Genomic DNA, 23,551 nt, shown 5'->3' with positions numbered 1-23,551 from the left:
TAACTCAGGATTGTTTATTGTAATGGAACCTGTATTTGCCTTTGAATGTTGAGTTTTATACGTGAATTTTTTGGCAATGTTGACAGGTTTTATTTTGACTTTTTGCATTATTTAGCCGCTTCAGTGTCTTCATATGTTTTCAATCTGTTAAAGATAGTATTATCAAAGCAGTACAATTTGCACAATACCTGTTTTGTTTTTTTCTTGGAAAAAGTTATTAAAAAGTTTTTGTCTAAATTAAGGTGAATTCATGGTTCTTTTTTCCACATAATGTAACCAGTAGTGCTTATGATTAAAAAAATAATAATTATGTGATGGGTATCGGTGATCGGCCGTGATCGGCCCTAATGGATGATCGGAATCGGAATCGGAAGGAAAAAACCTGATCGGCACATCTCTAATATATATATTGGTATTGTATGATCTGTATTGTATAGTTTGCTGGAACTGGATTGTATGTGTCTGGACTTCAATCTGAACCTCCGTGCTTTTGATTAAATGGTATATATTCATAGAATTGTTTAAAATTACATATGATTTAACTAGATGGCTTTGTAATAACAATTTACCAAACCTTGCCAGTCTTGGGAGACAAGAAACTCAATGTTTAATGGAAATCAGTGGCAGTTTTTGATATGAGCTCTAAGGGTGGTGTCCCAGGGCGGCATTAGAAAGGGTGGGGGTGCCCAAAAACTACAAAATAAAAATCTCTTATCTGTCTTTTGTGCCCTGAACATGTTTGCTACTAAGAAGTGAGTGCTTGTTCCACTAAACAGTGAAGTTGTTAAACTGATCAGTTAAACCAAAAGAATTAAAGAAAAACATAATTGATATTTGCAGCTGCATTCTGTTTATAGTGGAAGGATGGCCAGTTCCTCTGCTTCTCAACAATGTCTCTCAAAATATGAACTCAACTACAAGAACAAACTGAAATAAGCAACCATTTGGTCTGTAGGTCAATCATACATCCTTCAATACCAATAGTTACAGTTCGTCAAGTAACGGGACTTCTAGTCTCCATAACAAACATATTCATGTAAAAAGAGCAAAAACTATATTTACCACAGTTCACTTCCTGATGATTAGCTGATGTACCAAAAAAAAAAAAAAAAACACACCATGAAGAACTAACAAAAGATCCATTTACTGCTTCATGGTAGCCTGGATAAAGGAAGTGAAACTCTGTTGGCAATAAACCTTCTTTCTAAATACTTAAGGAAACCTTTAGTCATCTCACAATGAACCATATGTTTAAAAAAAATCTAAAATAACTTTACAGAATTGTGGTTCTGTCTTAACCTTAACCCAAGTTAGATAGAAATCATTTAAACCATTTTCTGCAAAATGTCAGAAACACTACACAAAACCTCTGAGCAATAAGTTCTGGTTTCCAGGAGGCATCAACTTAAGGACAGGAAAGAACATGTTTTCATTACATGTACAATCACTTTTTTTAATTCATATTTCATGCAATGTAAAGATTTCTATAAGAGTGCAGAGAAATCTCAGAGTAAATAGCATGAACTGTATCTGAGATATCTGGGGAAAGTTGGAGGTTCAGGACAGACGACAGACTGCACAGGTAGATTTGAGATCATTACTCGTGTTTCTTTGTCTCCCTTAATAACAGTTTCACGTTCATTTCTGGAATTTTATTGTTTTTAAATGAATATACATATATGTTGATTGATTAAATGTTAATATTGGTACCATATGTAATTAGGTTCTAAAGTGTTTCAAAAAAAGTATCAGATTTTTTCTGATTATACTTTTTGAAAAATGTGGATTTGATTTCAGCGTCCTCCTGTCACATGTTGAAGTGCCGGTGAGCAAGGCACTTTACCCCATAGGTCTACGTGTCTGCCTACCGGAATATGATTACTTGAATGTGACTGATTGAAAGTACTTTGGGTGGTCAGTATGGTGAGAAAAGTGTGACATAAATTCAGACCATTAACCATTAACTGAAAGATTGTGACATTAATTCAAAAAGGTGAAGCTTGAAGAGCTCTAGCTCAGCGTAGTTTTGTTGTGTCAGTGGAACAGTTGCATTGCCAACAGCAAATGTTGTATATTGTGAACTTATTTTAGTGGGAAGATGAAAAGGCCGAGTTTAAGTTGGAAACCACTCGGCATTCAAGGCATTGATCAGAGGTAGATCAAGGGCCACCAGAGAGATCCTGAATGTATGAAACCCATTACATAGGAAACCCTCTTCCAAGCCACAAAAAGCATTGGGGACAAAAAGGAATGTCATACACAAGAACTGGTCCCAGTAAACAAAAGCAGCTGTGCTTCACCACTATGTTGTTTACAGACCACTGGAAAGGCAGTTGTTCAAAAGAGTCGGAAGAGAAGAACCAAAGTATTCATCCCAGAATTTGAGGACAGTGGTGAGTGATTCAGTGATTAGATTACTTCTGCAAAACCCAGTTGAATAGCAGCTCTTTGTTATTGTCTTTACCTAATCCTTTATATGGCAGTTTTTTCATGAACAGTTCCTTTAGTGCTGCCTGTCTGGACAGATGCCCTTTGAAAAGTTACAGCTTTAAGGTTTACGCACAGCCTAACCTGTTCAGTGTAAGCATGTGTGTATTGCTAGCCTCACCATACACCTTTCTGTGGTCTCACGTTGACCTGACCTCACATCACATCTTCCACTTGCTGCAGTGTAGTTGAACTAATTATGAACATGTCGCTCAGCCGGATAAAATGCTCCACTCAGGCTCCATGTTTTCCCAACAACTTAATCAAATACATGGGCAAAATTCCATTGGGATTATTTTAGAAAACAGACCCTCACCACCCCCAAGCCCCTTGGTGTTTTCTGATTCTGATAGCTAAAGGTTTGACCTGTGGCAGCACAACTGGGGTTTGCAGAATCCAACTCAGACAATATCGAAGTTGATTGAGTCTTAAAAAGCCATGCAAGATTAATTTGGTTATGCAGAAAGCAGCGGTGAGGCTGGCTCACGCACAGTGTCCTTTCTCCTTCCTGGATGGGGGACAGGGGTCCAGATCGCAGGCTGAGGTTTTGGTCTGAGCCGAGAGAGGCCGGGGCAGAACCCGGTTCATCAGGAGAGCAGCTTCTATCCAGGCATTCTTCCCTCTGAAGGGATCTCACCGTTGTTGGCTGAATAGGCTCTTCCACTGACGAAGCCCAACTCGTTTCTTTTTCTTGGTCCCCTCTGACTTCTTCATCCACCTGGTCCTCCTCTTCCTCGTCCTCCATGCCAGGGACACGATGGAGTTTGCCTCGTGTCCCATCGTGCACGAGCTCCGTTGGAGGAAGGCCATCTTCAAGATGGAGGCTCTGAACACGTCTCGATAGCGCGGACATGGTGGGCTCTGTCTGAGTTGCCTTATCCAGTGATGGCAGTCTGCCTTGCTGCTCTGCAGATATTCCGCTTCCTATGTAGCCGTTAGCATTGCTCACAATGCTCTCTGACTGTTGGCTGGAGAAGGTACAGAAGTTGGGAACCACACAGGCCAGTCATACAGCAAGACAAACATATGAACACAACCAACGTTCAACAGACCAGCGTCACTTAGAACAAGCCTGTAACATGTTAGAAACAATACAACATTCCTGTTATTACCATTCATGTTAATGCCTCAGGAAATCCTATCAACCTGGACTTGTACGTCACTTTTCTGTTGCAAACCTACAAAATTTGCAAATGATGTCTTATATCTTTGTATTGAAGCACTTTGTTATTCATTTCATCTTTTTTAGTAGGAGTCCCTCAGCATGCAGCATCTAGGTCCCCATTTCTGAAATGTTGCCACGACCATCAGGACTATAAACTACCTAGTAGTAGTAGTAGTAGTTAGTAAAAACTGTCACTTTTTACTAACATTTAAAATTATAGTTGGCAGAAATGAGAGGTGATCAGCAGTCATGCTAAAGTAAATGGTGCAGCTGTGAGCCGCAGCCTGGCTCTGAGTGGGAATCACCTGGCAGCCGTGGCAGCGTGGTAAATTCCATCGTTGGCCGAACTTGATGAGAGTTTTCTGCCGCTGGTGAAACCATCTGAGTTCAGTACCCGGGCAGCACTGGGGTTCACTGGGGGAATCAAAAGGAATAGTCCATATTTGTGAGGGCATTCACTCTTTCTGCATGCACAATTACAAGAACATGACAGTATGTTTAATCTAGCCCAGGACGGTAAGGATTTGACACAAATCCAGCTTCTGATCTGACCAAACACTGACCTGCAATCAGCTGCTGCTTCAGTAATGGGAGCAGCTGATCATGCATCCGGATCCTCCGCAGGGCGTCAGCCAGCGACGACTTCAGAAGCGTGATCTCATCCTCCTGCGCCTGCAGACGCACCTCCAAGGAGGAACTGCGGTCGGGGTAATCAGTGCTGCCGTCTGCTGACACATCATCTGCAAGTAGTCCGCAAAATATTTTTGTAAAAAGCAATGCCTCAACTGAGAACATATCTGTTTGAAGATGCTCATTGAGGAAATACGAGCCTCGACTTTAGTTTTAATTTTTTTTTTCAAAATACATAAAATCCTCTGAAACCAACTGATTAATATCGGCAGTATTGCTTACACTGAATGAAAGTACCTTTGTATATTTTAAATAATGATCCACTGATTGATGAGCTGTGCAGGAACCAAGACGAGGCAACTTTCACTGTAGGATAAATCTGAAACAACTAACACATGCACATTTTCTCTTCAAAGTTTTTTACCTCCATGATAAAGAGCATTTCAAATACACACACGTTAAACCAAGACAAGTGCCAAAAATTTAGATTTTTTTAATAGATTTATTCCGTTGCTAGCTCATAGAATAAAAGAATGAACAAGTTCTTAGTAGGGCTGCACTGATTGCAGTTTTCTGATTACAGATCTTTTAAAAAGCCTGGTCTGCTGATTCAGATTTTTACCAATACCATTTTTTTTTTGTGAAATATTGCTAAATATAGCAAGAAAGTCACTGAGGTGGTAGAAGTGGAGTGCCTATTGTTAAATGTGCAGACATGACCTGGGCCTATCAGTCAAAAGAGCAGAAGAGAAAATTATTGATTTTTAGACCTTAACTGAGATAGATAAGATTGGGGAATAAAATCAACTTCACATGTAAATATCAAAATTAAGGAAATCAGTTCCAATACATCATCTGGCCGATAAATCATGCACCCCTAGTTTCTATAGACGTAAAGACAATCAGAGAGAAAGAAGTCCTCCTGCAACACAAGTTTAGATAGATTTTGAGATGTGGGAAGACCATATAGACGTCTTTATTATGCGCTGATGCAAAGAATATCCGTTTTTCCTCCCAAAACTTCCTGTGGCTCTACTGGCCTCAAATCAACAACAGCTGGATAAGAAAAAAGGCAGCAAATGGTTTGAGTCTGGGAATCAAACTGGGGAAGAAAAACTTTAACAGATTTTTCTATTTATGTAACCCAATAACTTATTTCTTTGTTTGTTAAATGTGGATCTTATTTATCAGTTATTGGGATCACAGCTGGTTGAGTTACATGTGTTCTTCACTCTGACCTTATCGCTACGTTGACTTTTCTCAGCTCAGAGGAATTCAAAAAAGACGTCACTGTAGAAGCAATAGTCTTTCCACTTCCAAGAAAGAAGAACCAGAGGTGTTTTGTAAGAGCAGTGATGATGAAATCACCTCCAGTAATTCAGCTGAACAGAAAACATCCTCAGAGAATCAGTTACGACATGCCAGCACTTGCATGAGGCTCACTGCTCTTTTATGCTCAGTTGACAACATAATATGTCATGGTGCAGGCAAACAGCCAGCAGCTGTCAGCAACAAGGAAACTATTGGCAACTATCAACCTGAGAATCCAACATTCAAGCAGTCCGTTTGCTTTCATGGAGATAAATCGCAATGAGCAAATTCTGTACGGTTTTCAGAAATTAAATAAAGAATAACAGTTAAAGATAGTCAAAGGAAGCTATGATAAATTTCTTACCTGAAATTTCTGTCTTTTATTCTTTTTTATGTTTTGTAAGATACTAATTTTCTGAGACAGCGAGTTCTGGCTTTTCCTTATCTGTAAGCCGTAATTATCAAAATGGATTTTTTTGGGATGTACCAGGACATAAACTAGTGGTGACCAAACGGTTGCCATGTGAAACCAAAATAGTTAGGTTGAAAGTACTTGTGCTCCCAAATATTCATGCAATTTTGAAAAGAAATTGAGTGCATATTTTTGCTCCAACCTGGTCAACAATAAACTTTACTCATTTCAATAAAATGACTAAGGTAACATTTTTGTAGGAAGGAAATCTGTAAATTACTTCAAAAGATCCCACAGGTCGTCCTGGTAAATTGGTTTCAATTTCCTTGGAACAGGAAAAGTTAAATCTATTCTCAGATAGAAGAACAGGAAATAGGGAACTTTCTTCGAGAGCATTTGCTATATTTAGCCAGGTTTAATGAAAGGGTGCGTCCGAGTCTGCTTTGGAGAAAAATTTTTTTATATAGTTTTGGTTCGACTTGCACAGAAATTAAACTGAAAGTGAAACATATACAACAATGTTTTGTATTAACATTTTTCATCATTTCCCTACATATTGTTAAAGGCGTCACACGTGTGAAACACTCAATCTAAAAATGTTTATAGAAATGTGCACCAACCAATAAGCCAAAGTTGGACCATTTCTAATAAATCAAGTTTATAACCTATAAATAATAATCAAAGTCTAACTATTTGTAGCAACTTGTACAAGTAGTTAAAACTATGAAACATATTTTCAGCCAACATTACTAAACAGTAGAGCCTTTAAAAATGAAAAGTTGGTTTTGCTCAGCTGCATACACACGTGTGTGTTGAAAACCAGTAGCTCCTCTGCTCAGTCACCTCATACACAGAAGCTACTGGCTGAGTTCACACACCACACCCTCTCTGTTCTTCCATCCCTGGCCTTTATACAGGGTAACCAAAAGCCACAGGCGCTTACAAAGCCATAAAACAAAGCAAGTCCTCAGTGGTGTAGACTTTGTACCTTATCATTGTACTAAAAAGGGTTTGGTGTTAAAAGACAAAACTTCCTTAGAACCTGTGATTGTGGACCAAAGAGGTACAGAGGTACTATATGGAAAGAGCAACTGCTTTAGAGAATCTAAATTAATGCAGAAATGAATCTGCAGACTGCAATCACTGGCACCGTATAATTCCTGGTTGTGGATCTTGATTGTTAGTTGTTGCTAAAGTTAGGTTTTGCTGTTCTGAAGGATTTGTGGAGAAGAAGAGAGTGGCTCTAGGTCAGAAAAACAGCTGTTGAACAGTATAAGGCGGGGGATGGATACAAAAAAAATTCTTTAAAGCCCTGAACTTTCCCTGGAGTTCAGTTAGATTTATCATCAATAAATGGAAATAATCTGGTCAATCTGTCTTCACAAACTAGTGAGACAATGCTGAATGAACCACAAGCTTCAGCAGTTGAGATGGAGTGACTCTGCAGACAGCAACTGTTGTCCAGTTTTTAACCAGTCAAATCTTTATGGGACAGAAGCCATGAGGACTGGACTAGAGTCCAGATAGAGACTCCAAGGTCCACAAAGTTCTTTGATCTGATGAGACCAAATTGGAGCTTTTTGTCCTTCAGGCAAGACGCGAAGTGTGGTGGACACCAAACACATCATCCCCACAGGGAACCATGGTGGTGGCAGCATCATGCAGTGGGGATGCTTCTCAGCAGCAGACTCTGGAAGCATGGCAGCGTCCAGATGACAGCCTGACTCAGCAGACTCTGTGGTGGGACGGCAGCCAAAGGAGCAGCTACTAAATACTGACATGAAGTGGGTGAATATTTATGCAATTGCTATTTTATGTCAGTTTTTTTGTGGGTATTTTGTAGAAATCACCTTTCAAAGTCAAATGTTCTCGATCAAGCAGTAAAAAGGAGAAAACACCAAAGAAAGTGAAAACATTTTATAGGCAAAACAGAAAATGTATCAGAGCTTTATTGGTGAGGCTGAACTCTCCTCACAAAACTGGATGATAAACAAAACATTCCAGTCTCACTTTATGAGGCAGATGATGAAATGTGGATGGAAAAGTTTGAGAAAAGCAAAACCACATGAGAACTCTGAGCCCCACTCTGGCCTCCTGCTTTGCTGTTTTCAGGAGAAATGGAAGAACACACATATGTCAATGTGCAGCATTAATGATCCACTACCATTTAAAAATAAACGCAATTTCCTCACAAAACCTCGACTCTGCTTCAACACTCAGACAGCGATAGATCGGCATGAACAAGAAGAGTTCATATGAACTAATCATTTTCAGCTGGTTATGTCTCCTAATCCTGATGAAGCAGAAACTTGACCTGAGCAGAGTAAAGTCATGGAATGGAATGTGACGCTGTGGAGCATCTGTCCAAACCGGGACAGCTTTATGAACAAAGTGCAGCTTAGGAATCATTTCTGTAACAAAGACTGGGATCTATTTCACTTTACGTCTTGGCTGCAACCAGTCAGAGTTTTTCTACCAGTCAGTTAGAAAAAGTCTACCAGTCACCAGTCCCTTTATGCACACCAACTTCACTTATTCATGCTGATATTCATGCTGCAAAATGTTTCTACACAGTAAGAAAGGAGAGCAAAACAGAAAAAGAAAAAAAAGCATGTTCTCCAAAAAAAAAAAAAAAAAGAATAATAATAATAATAAAATAAAATAAAAAGGAGCACCTCCATACCTGGACGTATCATCATACTGTTGCTCTCTCTGCGTAAAGAAGCCACAAACAACTTCACTTCATTAAGCCTAGGTTATGTTTTACATCAGTACAGTATGTGTCAAGTAACTGGAACCCTGTCATTAACAGAAATATTTACATTCTTTGTGTTCTCCAAACTTAATGGTTACAGGCAGAATCGTTTGATTTATTTATATTATAATTAAATCAAATATATTGATTTAATAAGAGATTAGACCTGAGTTTCAAATTGTGGGTGAATCATGTTTTTATTCTGGAAGTATTTTGTAAGGGGGGTCTCCTCTACAGGTGCCGGTTTTCACTTTGTGTTTAGCATCATCTTTGAGAAGAAAACTGAAAAAACTGAACAGTACACCAAAAAATATACAACATGTTTACAGCTTATTGAAGCATAAATCCAGCAAAATAGTAAACTAAAAACAGGAAGATTAATCTTAAATGAAAAAAAAAAATCACTGGTCTAGTGAAGAGTTGTCTGCTTTTAAAAAGAACGAGACCTAACCGAGCCTGAACATTAACGTTAAACTCTTTCAGATGATTTTCTGTCATTACACAGCAGTAATTAGAGAAATTTGAACAAAGCAGAACAATGAGAACTGGGTAACTCTCACCAGGAAGGAATGCCAAACAGGAAGTTGGGCTTTTCCTCCAAGAGGTTGTTTAAGTTACAAACAACCCCTGTCCCATCTTTACTTATACAAATGTAACTGACAATACAATAATTAATTGATTCAGGAATTTTTGTGGATTCCAAAACTTCTGAACACAACACTGAAGAGAAATAAACTCTCAGAGACATCGAGGATTAACTGATAAAAGTTTTTAAAGTCACTCATAGTTTCTCCTTCAATTTCCTTTTGACTCACTGAATATTTCATGTAACTGAAAGTTTGGAGGACAACACCCACTGCTGCTGTAAAGAAACACTGAATCTGTTTTTGGCAGAGGAGTCCACTACTTAGTGGCCTGGATTTAATGGGAAAATGAATGGCCCAGTCTGTTTTACTGGCCATGAAACTGGCAATGAAGGAGTTTCACAATCAATTTTTGAAGGATAAATACAGTAAATTCTCAAGGTGTCTCCTAACTCGCCATACTCTCAACTTTTTTGTTAGTTTGTGCTTTTTCAGCAGCAAATAGCAAAGTCATAATTATTGTTTTTGTACAGAACCTTGGTGTAGTTTTAAACCTGTTTTTAGAGGTGCTATATAAATAAATTTGACATCAACATTGACAATGATTACAAGTCCTTTAAAGAAAGAAAAAAAAATGATTGTACACTTAGTAAAATGTAGTTATTTTTATTTAACATTATTATTCCTAAATTGCCTATTGCATGTTTAGGTTTACATTCTGATATCTAATCAGGACTAAAAGAAACTAGTATGGCAATGTAACAGTAGTTTTTCCGAAAGGCATTATGATAATTATACTTCAACCTGTTGCTTTCATATTTGGACGTTTGATTACTTTATTATCTATGTGGGACGTAAAGCATACAATTCACCAGACATTTTATTCTTACTCTGGGAAGTGCAGAAGACGTTCCAGTTTTTGGAAACAATTGCAGGTTTCTCTAGCCTCACGAAGCTGGATGTACCTCGATAATAAGAATGGATTAGTCATCAGAACCCTCTGCAGCTGCACGGCCGCAGCTTCAGCTGTGGATCCAAGTTTTTGCTGCTAATGCAGATCACCACAAAAAGAGGTTTAAATATTTTCAAGGCCCCCAAAATAGTTAATTTGCTTCAAGCAAATTACAAACTGGCGAAATTAAAGATAAGCTAGACTGATATTTTACATCCTGTTTCTCAAATTTCAAGGTAGTTCATGCAAATTATATTTTATACCCTTTTAAAATGCTGTTTCATTTATATTTGGATGTTGTTTACATACCAGTCAATGCTTATTTGCATAAAAGATCCTGGTTCTGGTAACAGTTACCTTCCCATGTGAAACACTGACTCCTTTCTTGAACCTGTACCTTGGCCAAACTACACTCTTCCCCTTCCCCTACAGTAAAGGAACGATCACAGCATTACTTTTAACGATCGCTGTGTGGAGTGCTGTAATTAAAGTTGGTGTTACCACAATTTATTCAGTGGCTGCCAGAGGTTGGTTACACAGGGTCTTTAAAAACTGAAGGAATGAACAATTAAATGAGGAAGAATGTGCACAAGAAAGATGGCTGACTTCCTCTGTAATCTTTCAGATATTTTCAAACAGACTCAGAATTCCCAGAAGGTCCAACCTGATAAACCAACAGGTGTGTCAGGTTAGCCGAGTCCCTTACAGAACACTATTTTTCCAGTGGCAACTGGAAAGTCCTAAAGGTAACTTGGCTATCATTTATTTTTACACATAAAAATAAATCATTAAGATGTTAAGTTCTCTCTGTTATGGAGTACAAACTATTTCCAGAAAAGTCATAAAGCCCTAACCACAAAGTATTTAGACATTTTATCGGTTGGATATTCATTCCAAAGCACAGCTAGGTTCTCTCTCTCTCTTCCTCTCTATCACTCACACACACATGCACACACACACACACTAATTCAGTTACTTTTCCACTCTACAAGTCTGGTTTTCTTGTTTTCAGTTTTTCATCTCTGAGCCAAGACCATGGATGACTCATCAAAGTGTGGCAACAGCTCCAGAGAAGCAGGAATCTGCTCCACATTTCAAATTCACAGCAACTGCACCACTGTTCCAGCTGACATTAAGGCTTAATAATGGCGCAGCAGAAAGTTTGGAACATTTGGAGACTGAGTCACTCTCTGTTGCGTTGTCTTGCTGCAGATTTTTCGCTACACACCAGTCAGAAGAGGAATGAGCAGGAAGTGATGTATGAATGCACATGAAATGCTGTATATAAGTTTTTGTGCAGTTTTTTGGTTAAAATCTAGATGCATGAGTATTTTGATGTTGCACTGGGTTTGAGTTGTTAAACTCCAACAGGATGAAATATAGAATATGAATGACTGCCAGTAAAGCTGAACTATTCCTTCTGGTCAGAAGGAGAACTGCAGCACAGAGGTCAAAAAGGGAGCTGGAAAAGTTTTTGGTACATCATGTCAGGTATTTCTTAACAATAACTAGATTTAAGTTTATTTCAACCCAATAAAGATGAATTTATTAATTTTTAAAGTTCACCACCAAAACATTGACAGCTGAAAAGCCTGAGAACTTGTTCATCTACGATATCTTGATTTACAGTACAGCAGAAAAAAAACATCTTTAATTTAAACATAAATTTCAATTATCCAATCCAAGAGTTTGCTTTGCATACTGAATGGGACAAGTATCTTTAGAAATAATTTTAAAATTATAGGGAATAATAAAACTGTTCTTCATCTCCCTTATAGATAACCTATCAGTGCTGCATTTTCCCAGAGGCTCTGCTGTTGTTTGATGGAGAAATAGTTTCAGATCTAAATTACAGCTGAACATGTTATTTTAGAAAGACAAACTCATTTTCTCTGCCACTGTCGGGAATGTGTCTTACACTTTACAGACACATCTGATCAAAATGAGTCTTTCATCACCAGTGCAGAACAAACACATGAACATGTCATATTTAATACTCGTTCTTCATTTTTAGCTTTCAAATAAACCAACAATTGCTGCAATATCAGAACTGAAAAAGAAAATCACAAATTGATTTCTACTGAATCACATGAAGCTCAATGCTTTCTGCCATTTTACATGATTTACAGTTTTTTAAACCTTACTCAGTTTAATCATAACTTGAAGCGATTAGACCAGCTTAGTCCAAACCTCCACAAAATATACAGAAGTTCTTGCTCTCCCATCCACTGAACTCAGGTTTCAAATCACATCAGTGGTCACAGAAAATTCAGCACCAAGGCATGCAGACCAGCATTATCTGAGCCTCACCTCAGCAGATGCAATGCAAAGTCTCACATGCATGTGTGGAAATCACTACTCCTCCCCTAGATAACGGAGGAGTGGAGAAGTGTTCTCTGGAGTGGACAGTCATGCCTCCCTGACTGCGTTTTTGTAATTGCTGAGTTTGTTGAAATGTGGATAATGTTTTTTTTTTTTTTTTCAGGAATTGTGCTTGACTTCTTCATTCCAGTAAAGAAAACTCATAATGCTGTAACAGTCCAAGACGTTTTAACGTTCTGACTGAGTGGAAAGTGTCTGGAGTTCCAACAGCACTGTGAACGTGACACAAAGCAAGGTCCATAAGGACATGAATGAGTGAGTAGTTTGTGGAGGAACCTGACTCGTTTGCATTGAACCCTGACTTCAACCCGGTCAGGTGTTTCCAGAAACTTTGTTGAAAACATCTGAAGGTTGTAGCTCATGCAGCCTCAAAACTGAACTCAGATCAGTATCCCAGTCGGCCTGATCGGTGCATGTCAAACTGCTGTTGAAAAGAACCAACTTCCACATTTATGTCATTAAGAAGGTCAAAAAGGTTTTATTTCATATAAATGTCATTATTACTTTACATCTCCAACCCAGAACACAGCTTTTCTCTGAAATCCATTATAAACTTCTTTCACTAATTTACATGTTGCGGTGTTGACAGGATGTTGTTACTCAAAATGTATAAGTTCCCTACATGCTCATAAACAAGTAGAAATGATTTATAAATCTTTCAATTGCAACATTTTGAAGAATCAGTGGAAATTTCTATGAGCAGGGGAAAGGAGAAGCTCAAAAAGTCACGATGGCCCTGTCACAGAGTCAACATGCAGGCCTGCTGGAAAGCCTTCATTCATCTTAAACCCAGAACCAGTTTTTTTTTTTTTTTTTTTTGGAAATGGTCTTACAAACATTTGGAGGCCTGAGTCATAGAGCACGGTTCCTTTATCTGCTCACTGGTTTTGGTTGAGTGGGATCTGCTCCGCCTCCTCTGAAAGGACAGACCCAGCGCTGCCAAAAATGACAACAAAACACGTCTCAACATATACGCCTGTTTTTCTGGTTAATTCATTTAGGAGCTGTGCGTGTGATTGTGTGTGTGTTTGTGTGTGTGTGTGTGCGTGTGTTCTTGTGTACTTATAGAGGACAATTTACCACTAACAAAAAAAAGGTCATTTGTGGAAAATGAGAAAATTTTGTGAATTAAACTTTGGTTAAGGTTAAGAATAGATTAGTAATGGTTAGGAAGTGTATACGTGTGTGAGTGTGTGCATGTTCGGGTGTGTGTGTGTGTGTGTGTGATGGTGAGGGGCGGCTTCTAGAGCCAGCTATACCAACTGCCAGCGATAGCTACTCTTCAGCTGGCAGATCTTAGGAACAGAGCTGCCCAGTAATCAGAGGATTTGCAGGTGATCTATTGATCTTCCCATGAAATGAACTAGTGATCTGGTAAACCCGCTGAAGTCCGTCTCCAGGCAGAAAGAAGGAATGTTGGATGTGGTGGATGGTTCAGGTTGTGCTGGAGGTTTCTTCCTGTTAAAGGGGAGCTCTCCATTGTGCTGTCGCTACAAGCATGCTCGGTATGAGAGACTGCTGCAAAGCTCAGGATGCCATGCGATCTAGCGGCTAATGGACTGGTGCAAAGTTAACAACTTGATGCAATACTGTTGGGTTTCCTTACATTGAAAACCTTTCAACCAGTTTGAGTAATAAACTGAACTTCACCGCCTCGTTTGGCATCTTGGATCAATTGGAATGGATACAATTGGACTTGGAATCTGCCTGCATGACTGGGCTGGAATTTTTCTGGAGGAACATTCCAGCCGGAGCCATGATCAACAGTGACAGGCAGGGATACTCTCACTTTTGTGTTGGCAAATTAAGTGCATGTCAAGCAGGAGGTGAAGGTGATGCTCTTTGTATGCAACATCAGAACCTAGACACAGCTGGATTTAGGCTGCAGTCATTCTAACCTAAATGTTACAGAGAAAAATGTAGCGTCAAGAGAACCTTGATGATCATAATCACTTCTACACCGTCACATTACTTTGCATTGTTATATTAAATCACAGTAAGACTGACAACAAGAGTTCAATGGTGTGAATAGTTTTGCAATGAAGAGTATGAGCAGATGGAGGATAACTATGTCTAAATTGTGAATAGACAGAAAAATTAAATAAATAAATAAATACAAAAATAAAAAAATAAATAAAACAGCTATGGTTAAAAGAAAACCTAAATAGCTTCTGAAAGTTTGAATAACTAGTTTTAGACTAGAGATGTACTGGTAAACAGATCATACTCAATTTTCCCTTTTGGTCCCCATCTACAATTCAAAAATCTTTCAATGTTCCTTTTCCTCCATCATGTTTCAGTTTGGAAAAAATGCAGGACAATTACTGAAAAATCTGTCAAATTATGGTACCTGTCTTGTTTTTGTTCTCCAAGTACACCACTATACAACATGAACATTGATGTTTGTTTCTTAATTTAACTAAGCATCAGTTAAAGGCCAGGTACATAGGTTTTGATGGGGAGAGACCTTTTCAGTTGGAAATGGTCTAAGCTGGCATCATCAGGTGAGACCATGTTGAAACAATAGATATCAGTCAGGAAAAGGTGATCAGTGCATCTCTTTTTATGCTAATATCCATATTTGGAGTTAGGACTTAAATTAATTTCAATGAATTCAATAGATTTTAACATTTAAAAAATTTTAACGCAATTAATTATTTTTTTCTTACATAATCTTTTTTCTTACACTAAGGTTCCAGTGAGAACCTTAGTGTTCATGCATTTCTGGTATGCCCGTCAATTTGACGCACAAGCGACATCCGTAAACAACAGTGCTGGATGATGGAGCTGCTTCTGTTGGTTCAGGTTCATTTTTGCTTTTAAAGCCGATTTGATTGGACGCTGAAAAAGACTATTATTGTGTTCAAGTTGTGCCAAAAGGACTAAAATAGCATCTGAATGCTAAACATGTAGCAGCAGCACAGACGTCCACAGTCCAGATTTCTAAAGAAGTTCCATGAATGATCAGGAGTTCCTGAAACTCTGGAAAGATGAACAGATAGAATAGAACTTTGGTCCAATTTGATGGTTGAAGAACCTGAAGAACAGATTAAACACTATAAATATACTGCTCAAAAAAATAAAGGGAACATTTCACTTTAATTTTGTGTGTGGCTCCAAATCCAGGCCTCCATTGGTTAATAAATTTGATTTCCATTGATGATTTTTGTGTGATTTTGTTGTCAGCACATTCAACTTTGTACAGAACAAAGTATTCAATGAGAATATTTCATTCATTCAGATCTAGGATGTATTGAGTGTTCCCTTTATTTTTTTAAGCAGTGTATATTTGTTGTTGAGCTCATATGTCTATTTATTTGACATTTTAGGGTTTTGAATTGAATTTTCTTCTTATTTTGTCGATGTATAGTTTCTGATTACAACGCAATTAATTAAGTACAGATCCTGCAATTAACTCGATTCAAAATTTCAATATAGTCCCACCACTAGCAAAAATATTAATTTTTCTTACTTAAAAGCAGAATAAAAAGAAAAGTAGAACTCTAGCCTTTTGACTCACCCTAGAAAACTTCCCCTCACATTATGTTGAAATCACTTTGCTTTCATACAATTAAATAAAGCACCTATACAATGCACCTAATAATACATGTCTACTATAAGCTTCATACTAGTAACATGGTTTGCAGATGAAAAACCTGAACTTTGAGCCTTAAAACAAGAGATTGTGTATTACTTTTGTTTTTCTGAAAGCCTGAGTGTTACTCCAGATCTTGTGGGAGGCTGGTGCTCAGACAGCTGCTGCATTGCAACACTCTGCTAAACTGTTCAAAGTTGACTCTATTAACAACAGCACAGTCTTTCTGGTCCAACTGGTTGATATACCAGTTTCAAAAAGCGCGCTTTTATCCAAACAGATCATTTCCAGCAATAAAGCTGAATCAGAAGACAGAAGCTACCAGGCATATCTGGATTTCAGCCTCATTCTGCCAACACCCCACAAACAGAAAGCTGCTTTCTGGACTGGCAAAAACATCACATCTAAATTATACTTCAAGTTACATCAAAGAAATGTTAAATTTTGTTCTTCCTACTAATGTTCTTGTTACCACTCATGGAGGCTGAATAATGACCTCAACCACCTAAAACACTGAAGTACTTTGTACTCTACTTTTAGGCCTCTGGTTTGCAACTGCTTCACATCCTGTACGCCCCTGCACATGAATGTGAGGCCCATCTGAGAAAAGAAACAGAGAGCAGAGGCATCTGTGAGAAACTTTCTCTTCCTCCTTCCTACACATGACTGGGTGCAGTCAGACATACACACTATTTGCTGATCGAAACAGAGATGAATCCCCACATTTACACTGATGAAGGCTCAAATATTTACAGTGCAATACATGCTGTACAAAAGGGTTTGTTCGCTAACTCAGTAACCGTCTATCAGATTTAACTCTTTGGTTGCAGGCCTCTTTATTGCAGTTCTACGCTACCAGTCCAGCTCTACATAAACACTGTTATACACCTTAGGAATACTTTTTGGTATATATATAAATATTCCCATGTTTGTCTCGAAACAGTGAAACTAATGCTGAGCCTATTTTTTGACCAATTTATTCCAGTTTCCCATTCCTCCTTTGAATGACTGGTTTCAACAAATGTTCACACAGAAAAAGCTAGTTCATAAAACCATTTCTGCTAAACATAAACTGTGTACCATCTTCACTATGAACGCACTAGCATCTTAGTATTAGCATAAACAGCAGCGCTGGACAGCCGAACTGCTTCTCTTGGCTTATTTTTTGCTTCAGTGTAAGATTTTTTTAAAAATTACAATTTGCCTGATAGCAACGTTTTACTGAAAACATTCCTCAATTTTTCTGAGATGTGTGGTCCATGCTAGTTAGCATGGACCACATGCTAACTAGTATGGACCACATGCCAGTTGTGGTCTTCATTCACCACACATGAAATGAGAAAACATATTCTGCTCTGGTAACTTGGCAGGTCATGTGATTATGCTGTTTTGCTTACTTCTCTCTTTCTGACTTCTAGGCAGACATTTACAACTTGTTTTTCTCAAGCTGACATTCAAGTCTCTGTTGACTGAACTAAAGTTCCTACCTACACTACAACTTGAAACATAATGAGTGAGACAAAGATACCACAGATACTGAAAGTTCAACAGTTTCTTTAATGTTCCCAAACACCTTTTTAGTTTATTTGGTAATAAAATAATCAAGTAAACAAAAAAACCATGTTTTTTGGATTCTAATAAAAAAGATTTTACCCAAACAAGTCCAAAAAATTTAAATTGACTGCCTCTTTTTTAATAACACAAAAATCTTTATCTTTAAAGTACTTTATTCGTTTAATTAAATTATTGTATACTTAGTTTATTGTCGAGAAGGTAATATAATTTCTTTGTAACTTTGAATTGTTTAACAAATTATATATTTTTTCGCCTGCAAGTAATTCTGACGTGGCAATTTTTGGCGTATGAGACAAAAAGTATGGACACCACTGTCTTAGAAAATCTATTGCTGCTGTCAATCGTTGAATGCTATAAAGGTATTTTTCCAAGAAAGTAAAACTTAGGATGACTGGTGACGGCCCCAGTGGGTTCACCTTTTTTATTCAAAAATAAATCCTAAGACAGGCAGTTGCTTCTAACGAAGCAGTTCTCAGAATATGCTTGATCTTTTTCTCTGAAAATTATAACATCTATATTAAAACAGCAAAGGATGGTTTGCAACGCAGTATAGTAATGGTTGTTATATTCCATGAAATTCAGACTTTGTTACCAATAATATTTTCAGTTTCAATGTAAAAGACCTCTAAATGTAACACATATGATGGTGCTTACTGCACTAAATGTCAGAAGGTGTAGAAAATCTTATAAAGACGACAAAGAGAGGAGAGGCATATATGACTATGTCAACTATAACATAATGTCGGCAGCATGGCATTGTGTTACACACCTGCAATCTTCATAGCAGACAACTGTTAAGAAATCCACTTTTATTGAGGTGGTCACGTTTGGAGTTTTTTAAACTGGTCAATTGCACCTCCCAGAGTTGAGAGCTCCTAACCTCCAGAACAACACCACCCAATACACACACACGCACGCATGCACGCACACATGCACACACACAGTACATGTACACACACACTGCCCCACAGCTATTATTCCAATCCAGAGTTTTCAAACTAAACAATGAGTTTCCTGGCAAGATTCTGAGAAACTTTATTAATGTGGCCACTTGTTTTATTGTGTTGTAATATTTAAAATGTAGGAGAGATCGCTATGCTTTGTTCTCCACATGACTTTAGAACAGGAGGTAGTGAGAATGAGAACATGTTAGCGGTCTGGTGACTGTGGGTGGGAGATTGTGGAGCCACACTGAAGCTCTCAGCATCTCAGGGTGAAACAGCTTGTAGGTCATCCACTCAGAGTCAGCCTATGAAGAATCCGTTCTGCAAACCAACGGTTACCTCTCAGGGACAGAAACATGTAGAATCTGCCTGGTCTGCTTCTTTCATAAGAATCGTTTAAACAAGGATTAAGTGAACAAGCTGCAGAAGAAGACTGAACTAGGTCAACACATTCAAGAGCACATTTGAAGTCCAACAATCAAACGGCTGTTGAAGTGTCCAAGACACAATATGTAATCTCATCCCAGTAGCTTCTCAATGAGAGACAACTTTTTTTTTCTATTAAACTTAACTGTGAAATTTGAGCAAAGCTTTGTATTTTCTGAGGTTTTTTTCCTGGCTCTTGTAGCTTTTATGTGATAGTGGTAAGACAGGAAAGTGGGTTGTGAGAGAGGAGGAAGACATGCAGCAAAGATGTCTGCAGGCTGGGATTCGAACCCGTGACAGCCATGCTGAGGACAAAGGCCTCTCCATATGGTCACACGCTTTGCCCCTTAGCCACCGTTGCATCCTCGAGGAATTCAATCTTGCATGTTTTTGAAACTGGTGTGTTAAAAGAAAAATGCATAGATTCAGGAGACTGAATGAAAAATTCTGTATTAAAATGGTTTACAAAACCCAAATCAAGTGAAATATACTAAATACAATTACACCACCTGAGAATACCTTAGTTTCAGCCGAAAGAAAACTGAGGCATCTGCTAAATCCAAAGCTTAGTTCTGCAAAGCTTTTCACTCCATGCAGACATGATGCAGCCAGAGCAACAAAATGTTGGGTAATGTAAAGCTCCCAGAGACAGAGAGAGACTCTGTCCCAGCAGACTCCTGGAAAGCTGCACGTCTGCTCCTCTGAAAGGGACCATTGCAACATTCTGGAGGACAAGCGAAGCACTCAAATAGCTGCAATTGGCTGATGCAACTTCCTGCTGATGTCTGCACAAATCACTGGAGATTATTTTTTGCAAAAAAAAAAAAAAAAGCACAAAAAAGACGGATTCCAGATTACTTTGGTCTGAGCATTAATATTAAAATGCCTTCATAAGGGACGGAGTTGAATTTGTATTTGTAAAATAAAATGACAATAATTCAGTATGAATATTCATAGCAGGTCTCCAGACCAACAGACACTATTACAGACGCTGATCACCTCACACAGACTTCATCATGCTACATTTCTAGTGTCAGGTCTGTTTGTGTACAGCATGTTGCCTTGTACAGCAATAACAAGCTTCAAGCTTCATTCCTATTTCTGACTAAATGTATGTTTAAAATGTTACAAGGTTACAAAAAACAGAGCATTCACAAAACTGAAACCCCACCTTACTTCAATTACTTTCACTAAATCACTGAATCATGATCTAATTATGAAGTCAGAGATTTACACCTCGATAGTATTCTTTGTAGATTTCTAATTTGGAGAGCTTTGCTCTGATTGGCTGATCTCTTCACAGACTCTTCCTCTACAGGAGGCTCATTTTGCACGTTACTGACGATCAAATTACTGTATGTGACATTACCAATTTAATTCTGTTTTTATTAGACTGGCACAATATATCAAATCACAAATGTCATTGCAATGTCGGTGCAATGCTGAAATCACATCGCTTGGATACAGCAATTAATAAGTGATTGCGTTCTACATGCCGTGCACTCACATTTTGCATGACAAACATGTATTTGGCCAACAGCTGCGGACTTTGACTGAGCCGATACAGATTTTAGTGGATGAGATGCTGAAGCATGTGAGATGGAAGCAGACATGGTGACAATGGTAAAGAAAGAGGAGAGGTGTTTTGTTTCTAAACATTAGGGATGCACTGATATGAAAAATTTGAGCTGATATCGATATCTGATATGTTTACCAATATCATATTTCCCTTCGTTTTCGACACCACCAACATGGCTTCTCTGCTTTCAGTTAAACACCCTGCATCACTGTCACATGACCAAACAAACATGGCTCCTCACTTCCTGTATGCTGAAACACAAACAAATGGCCGATACCAACGTTAATGCCAATATATTGTGCATTCCTATTAAATATAATGTGACAAATTTGTACATCAGTTTGGATAGGTATGTGTATGGAATCTGTCTCTACACATCTAGGCCTGTCACAATAATCAATAAATCAATTAATTGTATGATAAATTAAAACAAGTTCAATCATTTCCATTTGCATGATTTATTGTTTTTCTCTTTTCTCTCTTTCTACCAAAAAACTGAATAAAATTCTGCTTTGGTCTCAACTAGCCCCTCCAGAATTCATTTCATTTGTATTGTCTGTTGTTTTCTTTATTTATGTTGGATAGTTAAAATGTCTTCCCTTCCCAGTGTTTAATATTCATTAGAATTTAAAGTTTATTGATGTTCTTCCATTTTATGCTATTACCATTATATTACTTGAAAATGGTCTCAAAACAACAATATTATCGTTTATCGCAATAACATCTGGGACAATTTATTGTCCAGAAACTTTATTATTGTGACAGGCCTATAATACATTTTCTTACTCGTGATAATAAGAATTGTCTGACAGTAGAATGTGGACCTGGCTCAACACATCAGTAGGTTGAGCCAGAACCTTCAAGGTGGAGGTTCATGACCTCCACCATGAACAAAGCGCTGTGCTGAGACAAGCATCAGTCTCCAAGTTCCCTCCTGTGCAGGGAAACCACAGCCACACACAGACGCTGGAAAGTAATTCCTGCTGATATTTACAGTTCTTCGGTACCTTTCCACTCCATCTGTTTACAAGGCAGGTAAACATCAACATCAGCACATAAACTGGGCGAGCAGCAGCTACACATGTGCAACAACAGCATCATTGTGTAACTGCTTCTAACAAACAGTTAGTGGTCGGTGCAACACACAACACACACACACACACACAGCTGTTACTCGCAGAATACCACTGACTTGTAATGCAGAGTTTTATGCAAATCTAATGAAGTGCTAAAGCAGGGGATAAATCAAACATTTCACATCTAAAACTAAAGGAAGTTTCTAGAAATTTCCTTTTAGTTATTTGATGGTTCTTCAGAGGAATCAGATTAATGCTGAGCACAGTCACAACGCTGCAGATGCAACCCTTTTACTTCCATTTTCACCCGGATTTAAGAGGTCTTCCAGCCCAGGAAGGTCCAACTGAGAAACTCCAAGTTTCCACGCAGCAAATCTGACCTCAGCCCGCGCGCACTGAACAACAGTCTGGGCGATTCTGGCGCGTGCAGGAGCGCTAACTACAAATCTGCAGCTCTTCCACATGCGCACACACACCCACGCATGAGGGCTGCGGTCATGCTTAGATTCTTACACATATTGTAGATATGGAAAGAAAAGAAAAGTAAAGAAAATAAAAGAGAGAGAGAGCGAACTGGTGCTTCAGCTTCCTCTGTGTGCAGTCACTTTGAGCCTGTCCGAAGCCCTCACTATAATCTTCCATCAAAACACGGTGAAGAATGCGGCAGCACTGCGCCTAAAAGCTGCGTCCAATCAGGACGACAGACCTGACAGTTTGGTTAGTTTTAATAAATGTTACATCTGATTTTCTAGGTCTTAGCTGCGCTGAGCGAAAGTAAAGACAACGTTTAGGCTTTTACAGTGAGGTAAACTCTTTTGCTGCATGGGAGTGAAGTTTTCACACAGCGATCAACATAATTACATCTAATCCCAGTTGAAACCAAAAGGCGAATTTGACTCTTTTACTTACCCAGACTGTTGGTGGAGGAATCCATAATCCCGAAGTCCAGGTTCCAGCTTTAAAAGTGCAGTTTGTTTGGATATAGAGTCAACGCCAGGCTACGGTGAGTTTTCCATGCTGAGAGAGGAGAGTCATGCATTCACGCTCATTGCGTGTCAATCTCCAAATATGCGCGGATAGCAACACCGGAAACGCGTTTTCTCCTCTAAATAAAACACTGTTTAGCACCGAAACTAAACAGAACTGGATACACTAAGAACTCTAAAGCAGATAGTTATAAAAATGTAGTTAAACTAAACAAAAAAACAAATCACGTTGTTTATTCTAATGGCATTTTAGAACATATTAAACGTCTCCTCAACAGCACTTTCACCCCAACTGTAATAATCTCAGTTTCTCTAACCATAGGCGAAGAGATTTGAAACTGGAATACCAAAAACAAAGACCTCAACTTTTTATACCCATCATGTGTGACAAAATGTGTCTGCAGTTATTGAGCCTCTGTCGTCACCACAAGACGATTGGTGTTACTGCACCCTATCAAGCTTGGGCTTTAGCATAAATGTATGGAGGACTGTAGGGTGTTCTGTATTTTTTCAGGTTACGGCAAAAATAAATAAAAAAAAATAAATTAAATTAAAGCACGTCTTTAGTTTCAACTATTGATAATTATTGATCCCTTCAGAATTTTTCAGATTCAAATTAAACAACCTTTATTCATAGAGCACCTAATAGAAACAGCGCTTTACAGTTAAAAACATTACAGACATAAAGAACT

At 38.3% G+C, this 23,551-nt stretch overlaps 1 protein-coding gene across 2 annotated transcripts in view; it reads right to left on the bottom strand.

The window, feature by feature from the left end:
* The window catches only part of eml3 (EMAP like 3), a 58,235-nt gene extending 35,010 nt beyond the window's left edge, over positions 1 to 23,225 (bottom strand). Inside the window, exons 1-4 of one of the 2 annotated variants that reach the window (XM_015047157.1) lie at positions 22,783 to 23,225; positions 4,216 to 4,392; positions 3,958 to 4,066; positions 2,979 to 3,455 (exon numbers count right to left, since the gene is read on the bottom strand). In XM_015047157.1, the coding sequence (XP_014902643.1) occupies positions 2,979 to 3,455; positions 3,958 to 4,066; positions 4,216 to 4,392; positions 22,783 to 22,807 (788 nt within the window). In that variant the 5' untranslated portion in view covers positions 22,808 to 23,225. The remainder of the gene's footprint in view (positions 1 to 2,978; positions 3,456 to 3,957; positions 4,067 to 4,215; positions 4,393 to 22,782) is intronic. The other variant, XM_015047166.1, reaches the window with a different exon arrangement.
* Positions 23,226 to 23,551: the final 326 nt, after the last annotated feature.

This window comes from Poecilia latipinna, unplaced genomic scaffold (genome assembly GCF_001443285.1).
Source record: "Poecilia latipinna isolate Pla-1442-1.1 unplaced genomic scaffold, P_latipinna-1.0 Scaffold40, whole genome shotgun sequence".
Classification (NCBI taxonomy): domain Eukaryota; kingdom Metazoa; phylum Chordata; class Actinopteri; order Cyprinodontiformes; family Poeciliidae; genus Poecilia; species Poecilia latipinna.
This window is presented reverse-complemented; position numbering and strand designations above follow the sequence as displayed.